The 16,989-nt window shown below is 38.7% G+C and overlaps 1 protein-coding gene across 1 annotated transcript; it reads left to right on the forward strand.

Moving 5' to 3' along the window:
* Positions 1–410: 410 nt before the first annotated feature.
* Positions 411–15,739, forward strand: LOC109068787 (NXPE family member 3-like). Its single transcript, XM_042771706.1, has 7 exons — positions 411–545; positions 12,907–13,311; positions 13,411–13,826; positions 13,919–13,995; positions 14,168–14,371; positions 14,465–14,802; positions 14,898–15,739. The coding sequence occupies exons 1-7, from the start codon at positions 411–413 to the stop codon at positions 15,090–15,092; spliced, it is 1,770 nt and encodes a 589-aa protein (XP_042627640.1). The 3' UTR covers positions 15,093–15,739.
* Positions 15,740–16,989: the final 1,250 nt, after the last annotated feature.

The raw sequence follows: 16,989 nt of genomic DNA on the forward strand, positions 1-16,989 counted from the left end.
TCCACATGTTGTCCATATGGTATTGGGGGGTGATCATCTTTTTCCCAGACATGGTCAAATTTGGCTAAATATGAATAAATTTCAATTTCAACAGATCAGGGCTGCGTTTCTTGTTTATGTTAAACTGTATATTTCCCTCCACATTTATTTATCTATATATGCATTTATGTCAACATTTATATATTTCCACATTTTATCCATATTGTATTGGGGGGGGGTGATCCTCTCTTTCCCAGGCATGGCCGAATTTGGCTGAATATGAATAAATTTCAATTTTAACAGATTAGGGCTGCATTTCAGAAAAGCATCGTAACCTTAAGTAGATCCTAGAAACATTGCCACCAATGGTCTCTATGATTATCTCACGATGCTATTGAGAAATGCAGCCCAGATTTGATCAAACATTTGACATGGAAGAGTGTGCATGTGAAATCAACCATCATCAAGGAGACCACCGATGTGTATTCTGTGCGGACAAGAACATGATGACCCCTCAGGTCTGGAAGGAAGTGTTTCAGTGCACGAAACATGGCCAGCATCTCCAGGTAATTTATGTGCCATGTGAAAGCGCTACTCTACAGTTCAGCAGTTCTCAATTACAGTCCACGCACCCCCCAGCTCTGCATATTTTGCATGTCTCACTTTGTTAACATACCTTATTCAGATAATCAGCTCGGTAGAAGTGAGCTCAATGCATGAACTGTGTTCCCATTGACAGGGTCCCTACACAGTGTTCATTGCTTCCTACTCCCTGATCAGGGCATATCTGTTGAAGTTTACCTCACTTTCGGAACATACATTTCACGGATCTGCACTGCGCATCGTTTTCACACACGGACAAGTGTGATATCATATACTTCTGTAAATAAATACAATTTAAATTCATGTCTCGCACACTTCAGTGCACTTTGAATGGAACATATACATTCGCTTCGTACTGGAATCATGGCAGAATATCCTGTGATGTCCACTTCGCAGGGCACTTATGTTCGAATAGAACAAACGTCTGAAGCCATAAGAGAAACATACAAAATGTGCAGAGAAGGGAAGTGCGAGGACTGTAATTGAGAACCGCTGCTCTACACTGCTCAAAACTCATGTTTGAATCATCAGTGGCGAATCCTTTACATATGTAAACGTCCTTACAGACTGTGAGTCAGAACACAGGCACTGGCGTGCTCTTCTAGTCTCCTCAGGATCAGATACTCCTTAAAATGTGAAGCCAGTGATAGCGGTTGAGAGCACTGGAGTAATGTGCTCCCGCTTCTTCCTGCCACTTAAAAGACGAGACTGCTGCATTTACTGTACAAGCTGCAGACGATAGAGCTCAGAATTCCCAATGCCTGTATACACAGGAGTTACAGTAATCCAGGCGAGAGGTAATAAAAACATGAATAACTTTTTCTAGGTCAGCCTGTCTCAAATATGGTTTGACTTTAGCTATCAGTCTAAGCTGAAAAAAACTAGACTTAACCCACTGCACTGACCTGCTTGTTTAATTCAAACCTGTCGTTTAAAAAGCACTGTCAACAATCACTCCAAGATTCCTGGCATGGGATCTGTCCCAAATGAGGTGCTAGTTGGCCGAGGGAGCTGGTAAGAACCTGAACCAACTCTGGACGACCAAACAAGACAACCTCCGTTTTATTCTCATTAAGTTTTAAAAAGTTTAGGTCCATCCATGTCTTAAGGATCACTCATGCAGTTTATCACCGGCCTGCAAAGATTCTTTTACTGGAACCTTTAGCGGTAGATACACCTGCACATCATCAGCGAAGCAGTGGAAAGAAATGCCATGCTTCCTGAATATGGATCCCAAAGGGAGCATATACAGGGTGAATAGGAGTGGACCCAAAACTGACCCCTGCGGTACCCCACAGGTCAGAGGGGCCACTGAAGAGGAAAACTGTCCCATTTGGACAGAAATTGATCTGTCTGTTAAATATGACTCAAACCACTTTAGGACAGTGCCTTTTAAGCCAACACAGTGCTCTAAGCGCCACAGAAGAATTTTATGATCAACTGTGTCGAAGGCTGCAGTCAAATCAAGCAGAATTAGAATGGCACAGTTGCCAGTAATCAAGGTGTAATAACAGATCATTAAAAACTTTTAAAATTTCTAAAGAATATCTCTTACTATGACAAGACCTAAAACCAGACTGAAACTGTTCACAAACATCAGCTTTTTTAAAAAATTCTTGGACCTGAATTAACACAGCTCTTTCTAAAACCTGCGTGAACAACTTTTCTAAAGAATATCTCTTTGGGTTTGAGACTTTAGTCTTTGCAACTTTACAGATCTTATTTATGGACCAAGGGCTTGTAACACTCCAAAGAGAAAGGAAAACTTGAAATCGCATCATATGACCCCTTTAAATGAACAGGGTGTGACTGACTAAAGCTTGCGTTTATTTTTGGCTAAACCTGCACAGCAGCATTTCACTGAAGTCTATAATTATATTGATACGTGAGCATATTAGATATATCTATATTGATCAGTGTGCTTGAAACTCGACTGTTCGGCATACATTCGGCAACACATTCAGCATACATTCAAGTTGCCTAATTTTGCATGAATAGCAGGTGACAAATCAAATGCTTAAAATAAAACTCATATTTCAAAGATACTGTGGACACTGAAAGATTAATAAAGAGTGTTTAATTCAAACCAATCGTATAAATTTTATAAGCTATGAAACACATCTCATGCCATTCATAGTATGAACACAGTTTGGGGTTTGTCCCATAGCTACAATGATTACAAAATTTGTCTAAAAAAGGTTTTTGTTTAATGAAAAATTAGCCTTATAAAACAATCTATTAATTTTTTTTTTTTCTCCTATAGGGTCTGAAATGAAGGAATTTGGGTCAGTACTGCTAATTAAACAATATTTTGCTGAATGTGTTTTTGTGCTGGCACCTTGGCTGGTTTAGGACTGACAAGTGAATGGACAGTTGAATCACTGGCTCACATGATTTGTTCAAAAACAGATTCATTCAAGGAATGAAACACCGCATTGCTTTACGCTGTTGTATAAAATTATTAGCATATTAGCATTTTTTTCATCAGTCTATCAGTGGTATTTCTGTGACTTTTGCAAAGCTTTCTCAAGCTTGGCGTTACTCTCATACAGTGCTGCATACACTTTTTGACGGTTTCTTGCTACCCTTTTCCTTCCCCTCTGTTTTTGGGATTGAGATCGGGCAAAAGGTGGTGTGGGGGGCAGGTCAATATCCTGTTCTGGCTGCAAGGCAACATCAGGAGAGTGTGGTGGTGGACAGGTAGGCTTGCATTGTGAGTTTTTTTTTAAAGGGGTTATATGACGTTGCTAAAAAGAACATTATTTTGTGTATTTGGTGTAAATAAATGTGTTCATGCAGTTTAAGGTAAAAAAAAAAAAAAAAAAAAAAAAAAAGATTTTCCGCATACTGTACATTATTGTTGCTCCTCTATGCTCCACCTTACTGAAACGTGTTGATTTTTACAAAACTCATCATTCTGAAAAGCAAGGTGTATGCTGATTGGCCAGCTATCCAGTGCGTTGTGATTGGCTGAATACCTCAAGCGTGTGACGGAAATGTTATGCCCCTTAACATACTTACATTAGATATACGCCCTGTGTCCAAGACAAAAACAATAAAACCCATTATAAACAAGGGATTTGTTGCAATCAGTGGGGACATAATTACTGATTATAATGACTTGTATTGTCTTTTTACGTGTTGCATTGCGTATCGCGCTGTGTAAACATAAAAAACATGTCTGGAGAAGGAGAAATGACAAAAAACAAGCGCTACTCTACACTTCTCAAAACTCGCGTTTAAAAATCATCAATGGCAAATTCTTTAAATATAAAAAACATACTTACAGGCTGTGAGTCAGAAGCGCCAGACTGTCCTTGCAAAGTTGGAACTGAGGAACGGACGGTGGGCTGAGTGAGTGGTGGCTGGTGGGCTTGAGAACGGCGCGGCCGGCGGATTCAACAAAGTAGCGGCCGGTGGGCAACCACATGTGACAACCCCGGGCTGGACTCGTCCACGGTGAAAGCCGATCCGGTGATTCACAGATTGAAGATAATGTATTTCCTCAGCGACCAGCAGGGATCAGCTCTAGGCATGATGAAGTGGATATTGTCCTCTTTAGGAAAGACAAACAAAGTTGTTTCGCTTTCACAATGAAACACACAGCATCTCCACAACATTTTTTTTATATATTTATATATTTTTATATATTTTCAGTATATTTTCCACATACTGTACATTATTGCTTCTCCTCTATGCTCTGCCTTTCTGAAACGTGTCGTTTTTTACAAAGCTCATCATTCTGAAAAGCGAGGTGTGCACTGATTGTCCAGTTATACAGTGCTCTGTGATTGGCCGAATGCCAAAAGTGTGTGACGAAAATGTTACTCCCCTTGCCATACTGTGATGCGTGTCCCGGTCAGAACACCGGCACTACAGGACAAAAACAATAAAACCCATTACAAACGAGCCATTTGTTGCATCCGGTGTGGACATAATTACGGATTATAATGACTCATACTGTGTTTTTATGCGTTGAGTTGTATTGCGCATCGTAAACATAAAACCAGTTCTGCCCCTGCATCTCAATGTGCCTACTTATACTACGCCCTTAAAGTATGTACTCTTTTGGTGAAGAAAAAGTACACACTTTTGAGTGTGTAGTAGAAGAGTAGGCAAGTTTTGGGACATATTATCACATCACACAATTGCGTCTTTAAAGGACCAATCTGTCGCACCTTCACATTTCAGGTATGCTTTAGGACACACTTATTCTAATCTCACATACTATTTAGGATGGATAGACAAAGAGAAATGAGAAACAACAAGCGCTACTTGGTTCTCAATTCCAGTCCTCGTGCCCCCCAGCTCTGCATATTTTGCATGTCTCTCTTTGTTAACACACCCTTATTCAGATAATAAGCTCCTTAGAAGATGAGCTCCGTGCATGCACTGTGTTCCCATTGACATGGTCCCTGCAAAGTGTTTATTGCTCCCTACTCCCTGAGCAGGGGAAATCTGATGAAGTTTACCTCACTTCGGAACATTCATTCACGGATTTGCGATCTGAAATTGCTCTCTTCATATTTTATAGGGTCAGCTTTTATTTTGTCCCTATTGGCCTGTGACATTTCTTTTGTTGTCTTAGGTGGCATCTTAAAAATAGATAAAAAAAATCAAATCAATTAATATAAAAGTAATATAATTTAGAAATAAAAATATCATAATATACATTCAAATATAAAAAGCATTGTAATATATTATAATATAAAAAGTATTACACAAATCTGCTCTCGCAATCCATATCAATTGTACTTTGTAACCATAAATGTCATTTCCACCACATGCTGTCATTTCCACCACAGAGGGCAGTGTGGTGGAAATGACTGTGGTGGAAATGACATTTCTTCAAGTTTTTTTTTTTTTTTTGTGAAAAATGGAAGATAGCTTCACATACAAAATGTTCAGAGAAGGGAAGTGCGAGGACTGTAATTGAGAACCGCTGCTCTACACTGCTCAAAACTCATTTTTGAATCATCAGTGGCGAATCCTTTACATATGTAAACATCCTCACAGACTGTGAGTCAGAACAGCTGGCACTGTAGTCTTCTCTCCCAGGATCAGGAAACAGTCCTCCATAAAATGTGTTGCTCATGTCTGTATATTTGGGTTGAACTGTTCTGGAACAGTGTTGTAAATACAACTTAACCACTGATTAAGCGCCAGTGGCAACAGCGAGAATCAAAGGTTATGTCTTCTTTCTTTGCGTGAACAACTTTTCTAAAGAATATCTCTTTGGGTTTGAGACTTTAGTCTTTGCAACTTTACAGATCTTATTTATGGACCAAGGGCTTGTAACACTCCAAAGAGAAAGGAAAACTTGAAATCGCATCATATGACCCCTTTAAATGAACAGGGTGTGACTGACTAAAGCTTGCGTTTATTTTTGGCTAAACCTGCACAGCGGCATTTCACTGAAGTCTATAATTATATTGATACGTGAGCATATTAGATATATCTATATTGATCAGTGTGCTTGAAACTCGACTGTTCGGCATACATTCGGCAACACATTCAGCATACATTCAAGTTGCCTAATTTTGCATGAATAGCAGGTGACAAATCAAATGCTTAAAATAAAACTCATATTTCAAGATACTGTGGACACTGAAAGATTAATAAAGAGTGTTTAATTCAAACCAATCGTATAAATTTTTATAAGCTATGAAACACATCTCATGCCATTCATAGTATGAACACAGTTTGGGGTTTGTCCCATAGCTACAATGATTACAAAATTTGTCTAAAAAAGGTTTTTTGTTTAATGAAAAATTAGCCTTATAAAACAATCTATTATTATTTTTTTTTTCTCCTAGGGTCTGAAATGAAGGAATTTGGGTCAGTACTGCTAATTAAACAATATTTTGCTGAATGTGTTTTTGTGCTGGCACCTTGGCTGGTTTAGGACTGACAAGTGAATGGACAGTTGAATCACTGGCTCACATGATTTGTTCAAAAACAGATTAATTCAAGGAATGAAACACCGCATTGCTTTACGCTGTTGTATAAAATTATTAACATATTAGCATTTTTTTTCATCAGTCTATCAGTGGTATTTCTGTGACTTTTGCAAAGCTTTCTCAAGCTTGGCGTTACTCTCATACAGTGCTGCATACACTTTTTGACGATTTCTCTTGCTACCCTTTTCCTTCCCCTCTGTTTTTGGGATTGAGATCGGGCAAAAGGTGGTGTGGGGGGCAGGTCAATATCCTGTTCTGGCTGCAAGGCAACATCAGGAGAGTGTGGGTGGTGGACAGGTAGGCCTGCATTGTGAGTTTTTTTTTAAAGGGGTTATATGACGTTGCTAAAAAGAACATTATTTTGTGTATTTGGTGTAAATAAATGTGTTCATGCAGTTTAAGGTAAAAAAAAACAAAAAAAAAACAGGATTTTCCGCATACTGTACATTATTGTTGCTCCTCTATGCTCCACCTTACTGAAACGTGTTGATTTTTTACAAAACTCATCATTCTGAAAAGCAAGGTGTATGCTGATTGGCCAGCTATCCAGTGCGTTGTGATTGGCTGAATACCTCAAGCGTGTGACGGAAATGTTATGCTTAAAAAACAAATATAATAACATACTTACATTAGATATACGCCCTGTGTCCCGGCGCCACAAGACAAAAACAATAAAACCCATTATAAACAAGGGATTTGTTGCAATCAGTGGGGACATAATTACTGATTATAATGACTTGTATTGTCTTTTTTACGTGTTGCATTGCGTATCGCGCTGTGTAAACATAAAAACATGTCTGGAGAAATGACAAAAAACAAGCGCTACTCTACACTTCTCAAACTCGCGTTTAAATCATCAATGGCAAATTCTTTAAATATAAAAAACATACTTACAGGCTGTGAGTCAGAAGCGCCAGACTGTCCTTGCAAAGTTGGAACTGAGGAACGGACGGTGGGCTGAGTGAGTGGTGGCTGGTGGGCTTGAGAACGGCGCGGCCGGCGGATTCAACAAAGGAGCGGCCGGTGGGCAACCACATGTGACAACCCCGGGCTGGACTCGTCCACGGTGAAAGCCGATCCGGGTGATTCACAGATTGAAGATAATGTATTTCCTCAGCGACCAGCAGGGATCAGCTCTAGGCATGATGAAGTGGATATTGTCCTCTTTAGGAAAGACAAACAAAGTTGTTTCGCTTTCACAATGAAACACACAGCATCTCCACAACATTTTTTTATATATTTATATATTTTTTATATATTTTTAGTATATTTTCCACATACTGTACATTATTGCTTCTCCTCTATGCTCTGCCTTTCTGAAACGTGTCGTTTTTTACAAAAAGCTCATCATCTGAAAAGCGAGGTGTGCAATGATTGGCCAGTTATACAGTGCTCTGTGATTGGCCGAATGCCAAAAGTGTGTGACGAAAATGTTACTCCCCTTGCCATACTGTGATGCGTGTCCCGGTCAGAAACACCGGCACTACAGGACAAAAAACAATAAAACCCATTACAAACGAGCCATTTGTTGCATCCGGTGTGGACATAATTACGGATTATAATGACTCATACTCTGTTTTTATGCGTTGAGTTGTATTGCGCATCGTAAACATAAAACCAGTTCTGCCCCTGCATCTCAGTGTGCCTACTTATACTACGCCCTTAAAGTATGTACTCTTTTGGTGAAGAAAAAGTACACACTTTTGAGTGTGTAGTAGAAGAGTAGGCAAGTTTTGGGACATATTATCACATCACACAATTGCGTCTTTAAAGGACCAATCTGTCGCACCTTCACATTTCAGGTATGGTTTAGGACACACTTATTCTAATCTCACATACTATTAAGGATGGATAGACAAAGAGAAATGAGAAACAACAAGCGCTACTTGGTTCTCAATTCCAGTCCTCGTGCCCCCCCAGCTCTGCATATTTTGCATGTCTCTCTTTGTTAACACACCTAATTCAGATAATAAGCTCATTAGAAGATTAATTAATTAATTCATTCATTCATTCATTCATGGATTTGCGCTGTGCAACGTCTTCACACACTGACAAGTGTGACATATACCTCTGTAAATAAATAAAATTTAAATTTCACGTCTCGCACACTTCAATGCACTTTGAATGGAACATATGGAGTCATGTTAGAATATCCTGTGATGTCCACTTTGCAGGGCACTTACGTTTGAATAGCACAAACGTCTGAAGCCATAAGAGAAACATACAAAATGTAAAGAGCAGGGGGGTGCGAGGACTGGAATTGAGAACCGCTACTTCACACTGCTCAAAACTCTCATTTGAATCATCAGTGGCGAATCCTTTACATATGTAAACATCCTCACAGACTGTGAGTCAGAACAGCTGGCACTGTAGTCTTCTCTCCCAGGATCAGGAAACAGTCCTCCATAAAATGTGTTGCTCATGTCTGTATATTTGGGTTGAACTGTTCTGGAACAGTGTTGTAAATACAACTTAACCACTGATTAAGCGCCAGTGGCAACAGCGAGAATCAAAGGTTATGTCTTCTTTCTTTGCGTGATCAACTTTTCTAAAGAATATGTCTTTGAGTATGAGACTTTAGTCTTTGCAACTTTACAGATCTTATTTATGGACCAAGGGCTTGTAACACTCCAAAGAGAAAGGAAAACTTGAAATCGCATCATATGACCCCTTTAAATGAACAGGGTGTGACTGACTAAAGCTTGCGTTTATCTTTTTGGCTAAACCTGCACAGCGGCATTTCACTGAAGTCTATAATTATATTGATACGTGAGCATATTAGATATATCTATATTGATCAGTGTGCTTGAAACTCGACTGTTCGGCATTCATTCGGCAACACATTCAGCATACATTCAAGTTGCCTAATTTTGCATGAATAGCAGGTGACAAATCAAATGCTTAAAATAAAACTCATATTTTCAAAGATACTGTGGACACTGAAAGATTAATAAAAAGTGTTTAATTCAAACCAATCGTATAAATTTTATAAGCTATGAAAACACATCTCATGCCATTCATAGTATGAACACAGTTTGGGGTTTGTCCCATAGCTACAATGATTACAAAATTTGTCTAAAAAAGGTTTTTGTTTAATGAAAAATTAGCCTTATAAAACAATCTATTATTATTTTTTTTTTCTCCTAGGGTCTGAAATGAAGGAATTTGGGTCAGTACTGCTAATTAAACAATATTTTGCTGAATGTGTTTTTGTGCTGGCACCTTGGCTGGTTTAGGACTGACAAGTGAATGGACAGTTGAATCACTGGCTCACATGATTTGTTCAAAAACAGATTAATTCAAGGAATGAAACACCGCATTGCTTTACGCTGTTGTATAAAATTATTAACATATTAGCATTTTTTTCATCAGTCTATCAGTGGTATTTCTGTGCCTTTTGCAAAGCTTTCTCAAGCTTGGCGTTACTCTCATACAGTGCTGCATACACTTTTTTGACGGTTTCTTTCTACCCTTTTCCTTCCCCTCTGTTTTTGGGATTGAGATCGGGCAAAAGGTGGTGTGGGGGGCAGGCCAATATCCTGTTCTGGCTGCAAGGCAACATCAGGAGAGTGTGGTGGTGGACAGGTAGGCCTGCATTGTGAGTTTTTTTTTAAAGGGGTTATATGACGTTGCTAAAAAGAACATTATTTGGTGTATTTGGTGTAAATAAATGTGTTCATGCAGTTTAAGGAAAAAAAAAAAAAAAAAAAAAAAAACAGGATTTTCCGCATACTGTACATTATTGTTGCTCCTCTATGCTCCACCTTACTGAAACGTGTTGATTTTTACAAAACTCATCATTCTGAAAAGCAAGGTGTATGCTGATTGGCCAGCTATCCAGTGCGTTGTGATTGGCTGAATACCTCAAGCGTGTGACGGAAATGTTATGCTTACATTAGATATATACTTACATACTTACATTAGATATACGCCCTGTGTCCCGGCGCCACAAGACAAAAACAATAAAACCCATTATAAACAAGGGATTTGTTGCAATCAGTGGGGACATAATTACTGATTATAATGACTTGTATTGTCTTTTTACGTGTTGCATTGCGTATCGCGCTGTGTAAACATAAAAACATGTCTGGAGAAATGACAAAAAACAAGCGCTACTCTACACTTCTCAAAACTCGCGTTTAAATCATCAATGGCAAATTCTTTAAATATAAAAAACATACTTACAGGCTGTGAGTCAGAAGCGCCAGACTGTCCTTGCAAAGTTGGAACTGAGGAACGGACGGTGGGCTGAGTGAGTGGTGGCTCGTGGGCTTGAGAACGGCGCGGCCGGCGGATTCAACAAAGGAGCGGCCGGTGGGCAACCACATGTGACAACCCCGGGCTGGACTCGTCCACGGTGAAAGCCGATCCGGTGATTCACAGAGTGAAGATAATGTATTTCCTCAGCGACCAGCAGGGATCAGCTCTAGGCATGATGAAGTGGATATTGTCCTCTTTAGGAAAGACAAACAAAGTTGTTTCGCTTTCACAATGAAACACACAGCATCTCCACAACATTTTTTTATATATTTATATATTTTTATATATTTTCAGTATATTTTCCACATACTGTACATTATTGCTTCTCCTCTATGCTCTGCCTTTCTGAAACGTGTCGTTTTTTACAAAGCTCATCATTCTGAAAAGCGAGGTGTGCAATGATTGGCCAGTTATACAGTGCTCTGTGATTGGCCGAATGCCAAAAGTGTGTGACGAAAATGTTACTCCCCTTGCCATACTGTGATGCGTGTCCCGGTCAGAACACCGGCACTACAGGACAAAAACAATAAAACCCATTACAAACGAGCCATTTGTTGCATCCGGTGTGGACATAATTACGGATTATAATGACTCATACTCTGTTTTTTATGCGTTGAGTTGTATTGCGCATCGTAAAAATAAAACCCAGTTCTGCCCCTGCATCTCAGTGTGCCTACTATATACTACGCCCTTAAAGTATGTACTCTTTTGGTGAAGAAAAAGTACACACTTTTGAGTGTGTAGTAGAAGAGTAGGCAAGTTTTGGGACATATTATCACATCACACAATTGCGTCTTTAAAGGACCAATCTGTCGCACCTTCACATTTCAGGTATGGTTTAGGACACACTTATTCTAATCTCACATACTATTAAGGATGGATAGACAAAGAGAAATGAGAAACAACAAGCGCTACTTGGTTCTCAATTCCAGTCCTCGTGCCCCCCAGCTCTGCATATTTTGCATGTCTCTCTTTGTTAACACACCTAATTCAGATAATAAGCTCATTAGAAGATTAATTAATTAATTCATTCATTCATTCATTCATGGATTTGCGCTGTGCAACGTCTTCACACACTGACAAGTGTGACATATACCTCTGTAAATAAATAAAATTTAAATTCACGTCTCGCACACTTCAATGCACTTTGAATGGAACATATGGAGTCATGTTGGAATATCCTGTGATGTCCACTTTGCAGGGCACTTACGTTTGAATAGCACAAACGTCTGAAGCCATAAGAGAAACATACAAAATGTAAAGAGCAGGGGGTGTGCGAGGACTGGAATTGAGAACCGCTACTTCACACTGCTCAAAACTCTCATTTGAATCATCAGTGGCAAATCCTTTACATATGTAAACGTACTTACAGACTGAGTCAGAACAGCCGGCATTGTAGTCTTCTGTCCCAGGATCAGGAAACAGTCCTCCATAAAATGTGCTGCACACACACTCGTATATTTGGGTTGAACTGTTCTGGAACAGTGTTGTAAATAGCCTACAACTTAACCACTGATTTCTAGTTGTGTCCTCTTTTGGAAGGCCAAACAAAGTAGTTTCGCTTTCACAATGAAACAGCGTCCTCCACGACATGGTGGCGGCAGCAACAGCGGGAATCAAAGGTTATCCCTTCTTTCTTTGCGTGAACATTTGGGCGGTGTTTTGCAAATCTTCCCACATTGTGACGTAGACATGTGGGGGCGTGTTTAAACGAGGCGTTTTAGGAGGGCATGGACGAGTCTTTTAGACTTTTATAAAGAATATCTCTTTGGGTTTGAGACTTTAGTTTTTGCAACTTTACAGATCTTCTTTATGCACCAAGAGCTTGTAACACTCCAAACAGAAAGGAAAACTTGAAATCGCATCATATGGCTACTTTAAATAAATAATAAAAATAATTGCTCACCTTAACATTCATCAATCAATCAGAATCACACATTTAACAGTGTGGTATAATATATTATACATATTATGCTAGTTAGTATCCTAAGTGAACTCATTATCGTCATGATTTTATTGGTTTAGTTTTAGTAATATAATCTACAAGCATGATTCCCACAAAGAAGGAACTTTTAATTAATAATCATTTATTATGTATTTGTAGGTTGTATGGACTTATATTGGTAATGAAAGGAAGAAACAACCTCCACCAAGCATTTTGTCTCAGCACTTTGCAGGACTCTCTAACTCTCCAAACTCCACATCTCCTTCAGGATTCAGTTCAGAAGAGTCAGTTGTAAGCTCATTTTACTCTGAATTTGGAATCAGTTTAGATGGCTACTCCGTGTTACAGCAGGCTGTTTACTGGGAAGAGCCAGACAGATCAATCACAAATGTGTCCATGAGTACTAGTCCAGCTCACACTACATTCATCATAGAGAACCTGAAAGACAGCTACCAAATTGGAGAGGAGCTTTTTGTTTTGGTGCATGCAAAGGATTTTAATAATAAATCTAAGAGTTATGGAGGCGACTTTTTTCAAGCCAAGCTGTTCTGGTCTAAAACTAAGGTCAGTGATTGTAAACATTACTTGCCTGTTGTTTTTACTGTAAACTCTGTACCTGGGTCAGACAGAGAGAGCAGTACTGAGAATGTTCCTCTGTCACAGGCCAGTGTGTTTGGGGAGGTGGTGGACCTGCTCAACGGCTCCTACTCTGTGCGTTTCCTCCTGCCGTGGGTCGGCAAGGCTCAGGTGGCTGTGCGTCTAATTCACTCCAGTGAAGCTGTGCAGGTCCTGAAGCGTCACAGAGATACTGATTCTAACAGAGTGTTCTTTAATGGATATTATGAGGGACCAGGACCAAATAAGACCAGGTTGAGTGAAACGGTGAAGTGTAATGTGAAGTGGGACAAGAATGGACTAGAGAGTATTGGAACCGGAGACTGTTGCTGTGAATACAAAGATCCCCATACCGAAGAAATATGGCGCTGCCAGAGACCCAAATCCCTGCCATGCAGTGCCCGTGTGTACCACTCTATGGGCGGTTATAGAAACCGTCTGACTGAAAAAGAGAAGAAGCTTATGTGAGATTAAATGATTCTTGATTGACTTTATACTTGATTTATTTAATGCATTGATGGAAGACAGTATGACAGACAAATGTTCTCTTTGACAGGAAGCAAACTAACAAAGGTATCAATGGAGATAAGAGCATCATCAAAATTTTTAATTCCCATGGAAATGAAACTATTGGTATGTTGGTCAATAGATTAACCCAGAGGAATAGTAAAGCACAGAGATGCTGGGAAATGTGTTGCACAAAAAAAAGGAATTAATTTCAAAATTAAAAGACCAGCTTAGGCAAATTTTGGCAAACTCATACCTTCCTTAAAGACCTTACATTCTCTATTCACTCATCTTCCAGATGTAGCAGAGAAATGTCATCCTGGTTTACACACTCCAGTTCCAGCCGGATTTTACCTGAATGATGTGTGGACGTCTTTTGTCTGTAGCACCCGGCATTTTACAACCCAAACGACAACAGAGTGCCTGAAAGACAAACACATTTACATGATGGGAGACTCTACTATGAGACAGTGGTTTGACTTCTTTGTGAAAGAAGTACCAAGTGAGAATTTATTCATTGGTTAATTATATTATATATACAGTGTGTACAGTAATTTTGGGATCATATTTGTTGGTATCACTCACTGTTTTTCAGACCTGAAACAGATGGACCTGCATGTCCAATATCAGTCAGGACCACTCCTAGCAGTGGATGTGGAGAACAACATTGACTTACACTGGAGGGCTCACGGCATTCCTCTGCGCAGTCGAAAATCATTTGTTGCTAATCTGCACTACATCAGTAATGAGATCGATGACCTGTCTGGAGGACCCCACATGGTCATTATATTCAATCTGGGGCCCCATTTTACCACATACCCTTTGGATTTCTATACCCATAGAGTGTTGAGGATCCGCAAAGCTGTTCTAGCATTGTTACAGCGGGCGCCTGACACTACCGTTATAATCAAGACAGTCAACACTGGCTATAAGGTAAGCTTATACAGTATCATGTGTTCACATACAAGGAGGCCACACTGTGATGGCAAGTTTAGTGTTGATGTTGGATTTCTCTGTCTTTATAATAGGATATTTTCGGGAGTGATTGGTATTCTCTACAGTTGGACAGAATTCTGCGTTGGGCTTTTCAGGATGTTGGTGTTTATATTCTGGATGTGTGGCAAATGACGGCCTGTCACTACAGCAAAGAGAACATTCATCCAGGCCCTGTCATCATCAAAAATGAGATTGACATTTTACTTTCTTTTATTTGCCCTGAATGAATTTAATTGATCTTGCCAAGTGAACATTTAGTTTATTAGAGCAATTAAAAACCATTCCTTGATTCTGCACTCCAATAATTTTTAAACATGAAAGTAATTTATTTAAACAGGCATGTGCAAGTTTACAACAAGTCACCTGGAATAACTAATACTGACACATTGGAGGTAACTGGAGTTGTATTCCTGCTTCTAAATGCATTCGTCATAATACGTGTCTGTCTATATGGTCAAAGCTGAATAACCAATTTGGGTTATCACAAACATAAATAATGTGGAGGATAATTTGCTTAACTTTCTCTGCATAAGTAGGCTAAGTATCTAAATTGAATTAGCTCAAAATGAAATCAAATAAAAATAAAAGCAATGCCATGGACAACTAGAGGTGGTTAATTCAATAAGAATGCACAGAAAATAGCTAAAATCCATAACAATAAATGAGACAAAAAATAATAATAATAAAAATTAAATAAATATTTTTAATACTCTGTTAAAATAGATCTGTGGATTAAGTCTTGGAGTGTAAATGCAAACTAAATTACAATTTACAAGTAATATGACTCTTTGTTCCTCATTTTAACTGTATCTCGCACTCGACCTTTTTAAACAGTTTACTTTTTAGTGTAAATATTTAAATGTCTCATCTGTACATACTGAACAGATGAGACATTTTGGTGAGCACCACTATAAAGTCATAATTACAAGTAGGAAACTCTGAACGTTATGCACTGATTGGAAGTTCTGATCTCCCCATGTTGGGGGAGTGTCATTGAGGAAATGTGGGATGCACTGGATGCAGCATCTGCATTTAGAGTAAATTTGTTTAAATGAATTATTAATTTTTCATTTGCAATAAAACTATCCAAGTCACATGTACAAAATACAATATTATTGTACAATTACGATAGAATGTATAATGATTCAGTTCTCCCATTCATCATTTAGCTATCAAGTAATATTCCACATTTACAGCACACGCATCCCAAATTATTAACTACTTCATACACCTATTTTGTAACCTTAATATGTGTAGCAGCCTTAAAGAAAGTACTTTTAACAAATAATTGAACTTCTTAACTTTTGATTCATTGAGACACAAGCATTTCTTACAGCAGTCACATTCCTGCACATGTGCGTAAAGCATACAGAAAACAGTTTTTTTTTTTTTTTCAGTTTCACTCTGAATAGAACAAGACACGACAACTTTTGACACTGATTTACCCTTTGTTAAGGAGTTCTGTTAAATTTCTCTTTGTCAAATGCATGTGAAACGTGTCAGTCACATTCCTGCATGCATGTTAGTATCAGCTTACAACCAACCCGACATGCATTCTCATGTGCATGCCTTTTTTTTTTTCTTTTTTTTTTTTTTCACAGAATTAAATAGGTATGCACATAATCTGTTATTTATGAATCTGAGATTCATTTTAACCATTTTATAATCCTTCATAATGGTTTTCTGGGTTTTGACATCACTGCACCACTCTATAGAATAAAGCAACTTCATCCACAAAACAAATGTGTAAATTGTTTGTGAAACCAGTCTTATGTATATCGCTGCACGGAAATGACAATTTACGTAGGAATAGCTTTACAAAATTCTTCACAATTCGTTCCGCTCCTTTCCTGAGGTTCAATGATTGTATGTCACACATTCAAAATGTAGCATTTTTATGAAAGCACCCTTTCATGAGGCAGAAGTGAACCCAATGCCAAACAATTTGAGTGCCATCCAAACGCAGGCCACAAATTTGGACACAAATTCACTTGACTGAATTTATATTTCTTTTGGGGTTGATAACTCATTTTATATATTTCTTCACAAAAAGAGTAACTCAGGTGTGAGGCAGCATAAAAACAGAGGAGAAACTCTTGGAAGTTGAGAAACCTTTGTCTGTGA

Source organism: Cyprinus carpio, chromosome A15 (assembly GCF_018340385.1).
Source record: "Cyprinus carpio isolate SPL01 chromosome A15, ASM1834038v1, whole genome shotgun sequence".
In the NCBI taxonomy this organism is placed as follows: Eukaryota; Metazoa; Chordata; class Actinopteri; order Cypriniformes; family Cyprinidae; genus Cyprinus; species Cyprinus carpio.

Excerpts from the sequence above, each read along its gene's own strand:
- LOC109068787 (XM_042771706.1), top strand. The coding sequence starts at position 411 with ATGGAAGAGTGTGCATGTGAAATCAACCATCATCAAGGAGACCACCGA. Across the intron at positions 14,372-14,464 it reads CTTTGTGAAAGAAGTACCAA|ACCTGAAACAGATGGACCTG; the intron begins GTGAGAATTTAT and ends ACTGTTTTTCAG. Across the intron at positions 14,803-14,897 it reads CAGTCAACACTGGCTATAAG|GATATTTTCGGGAGTGATTG; the intron begins GTAAGCTTATAC and ends TCTTTATAATAG.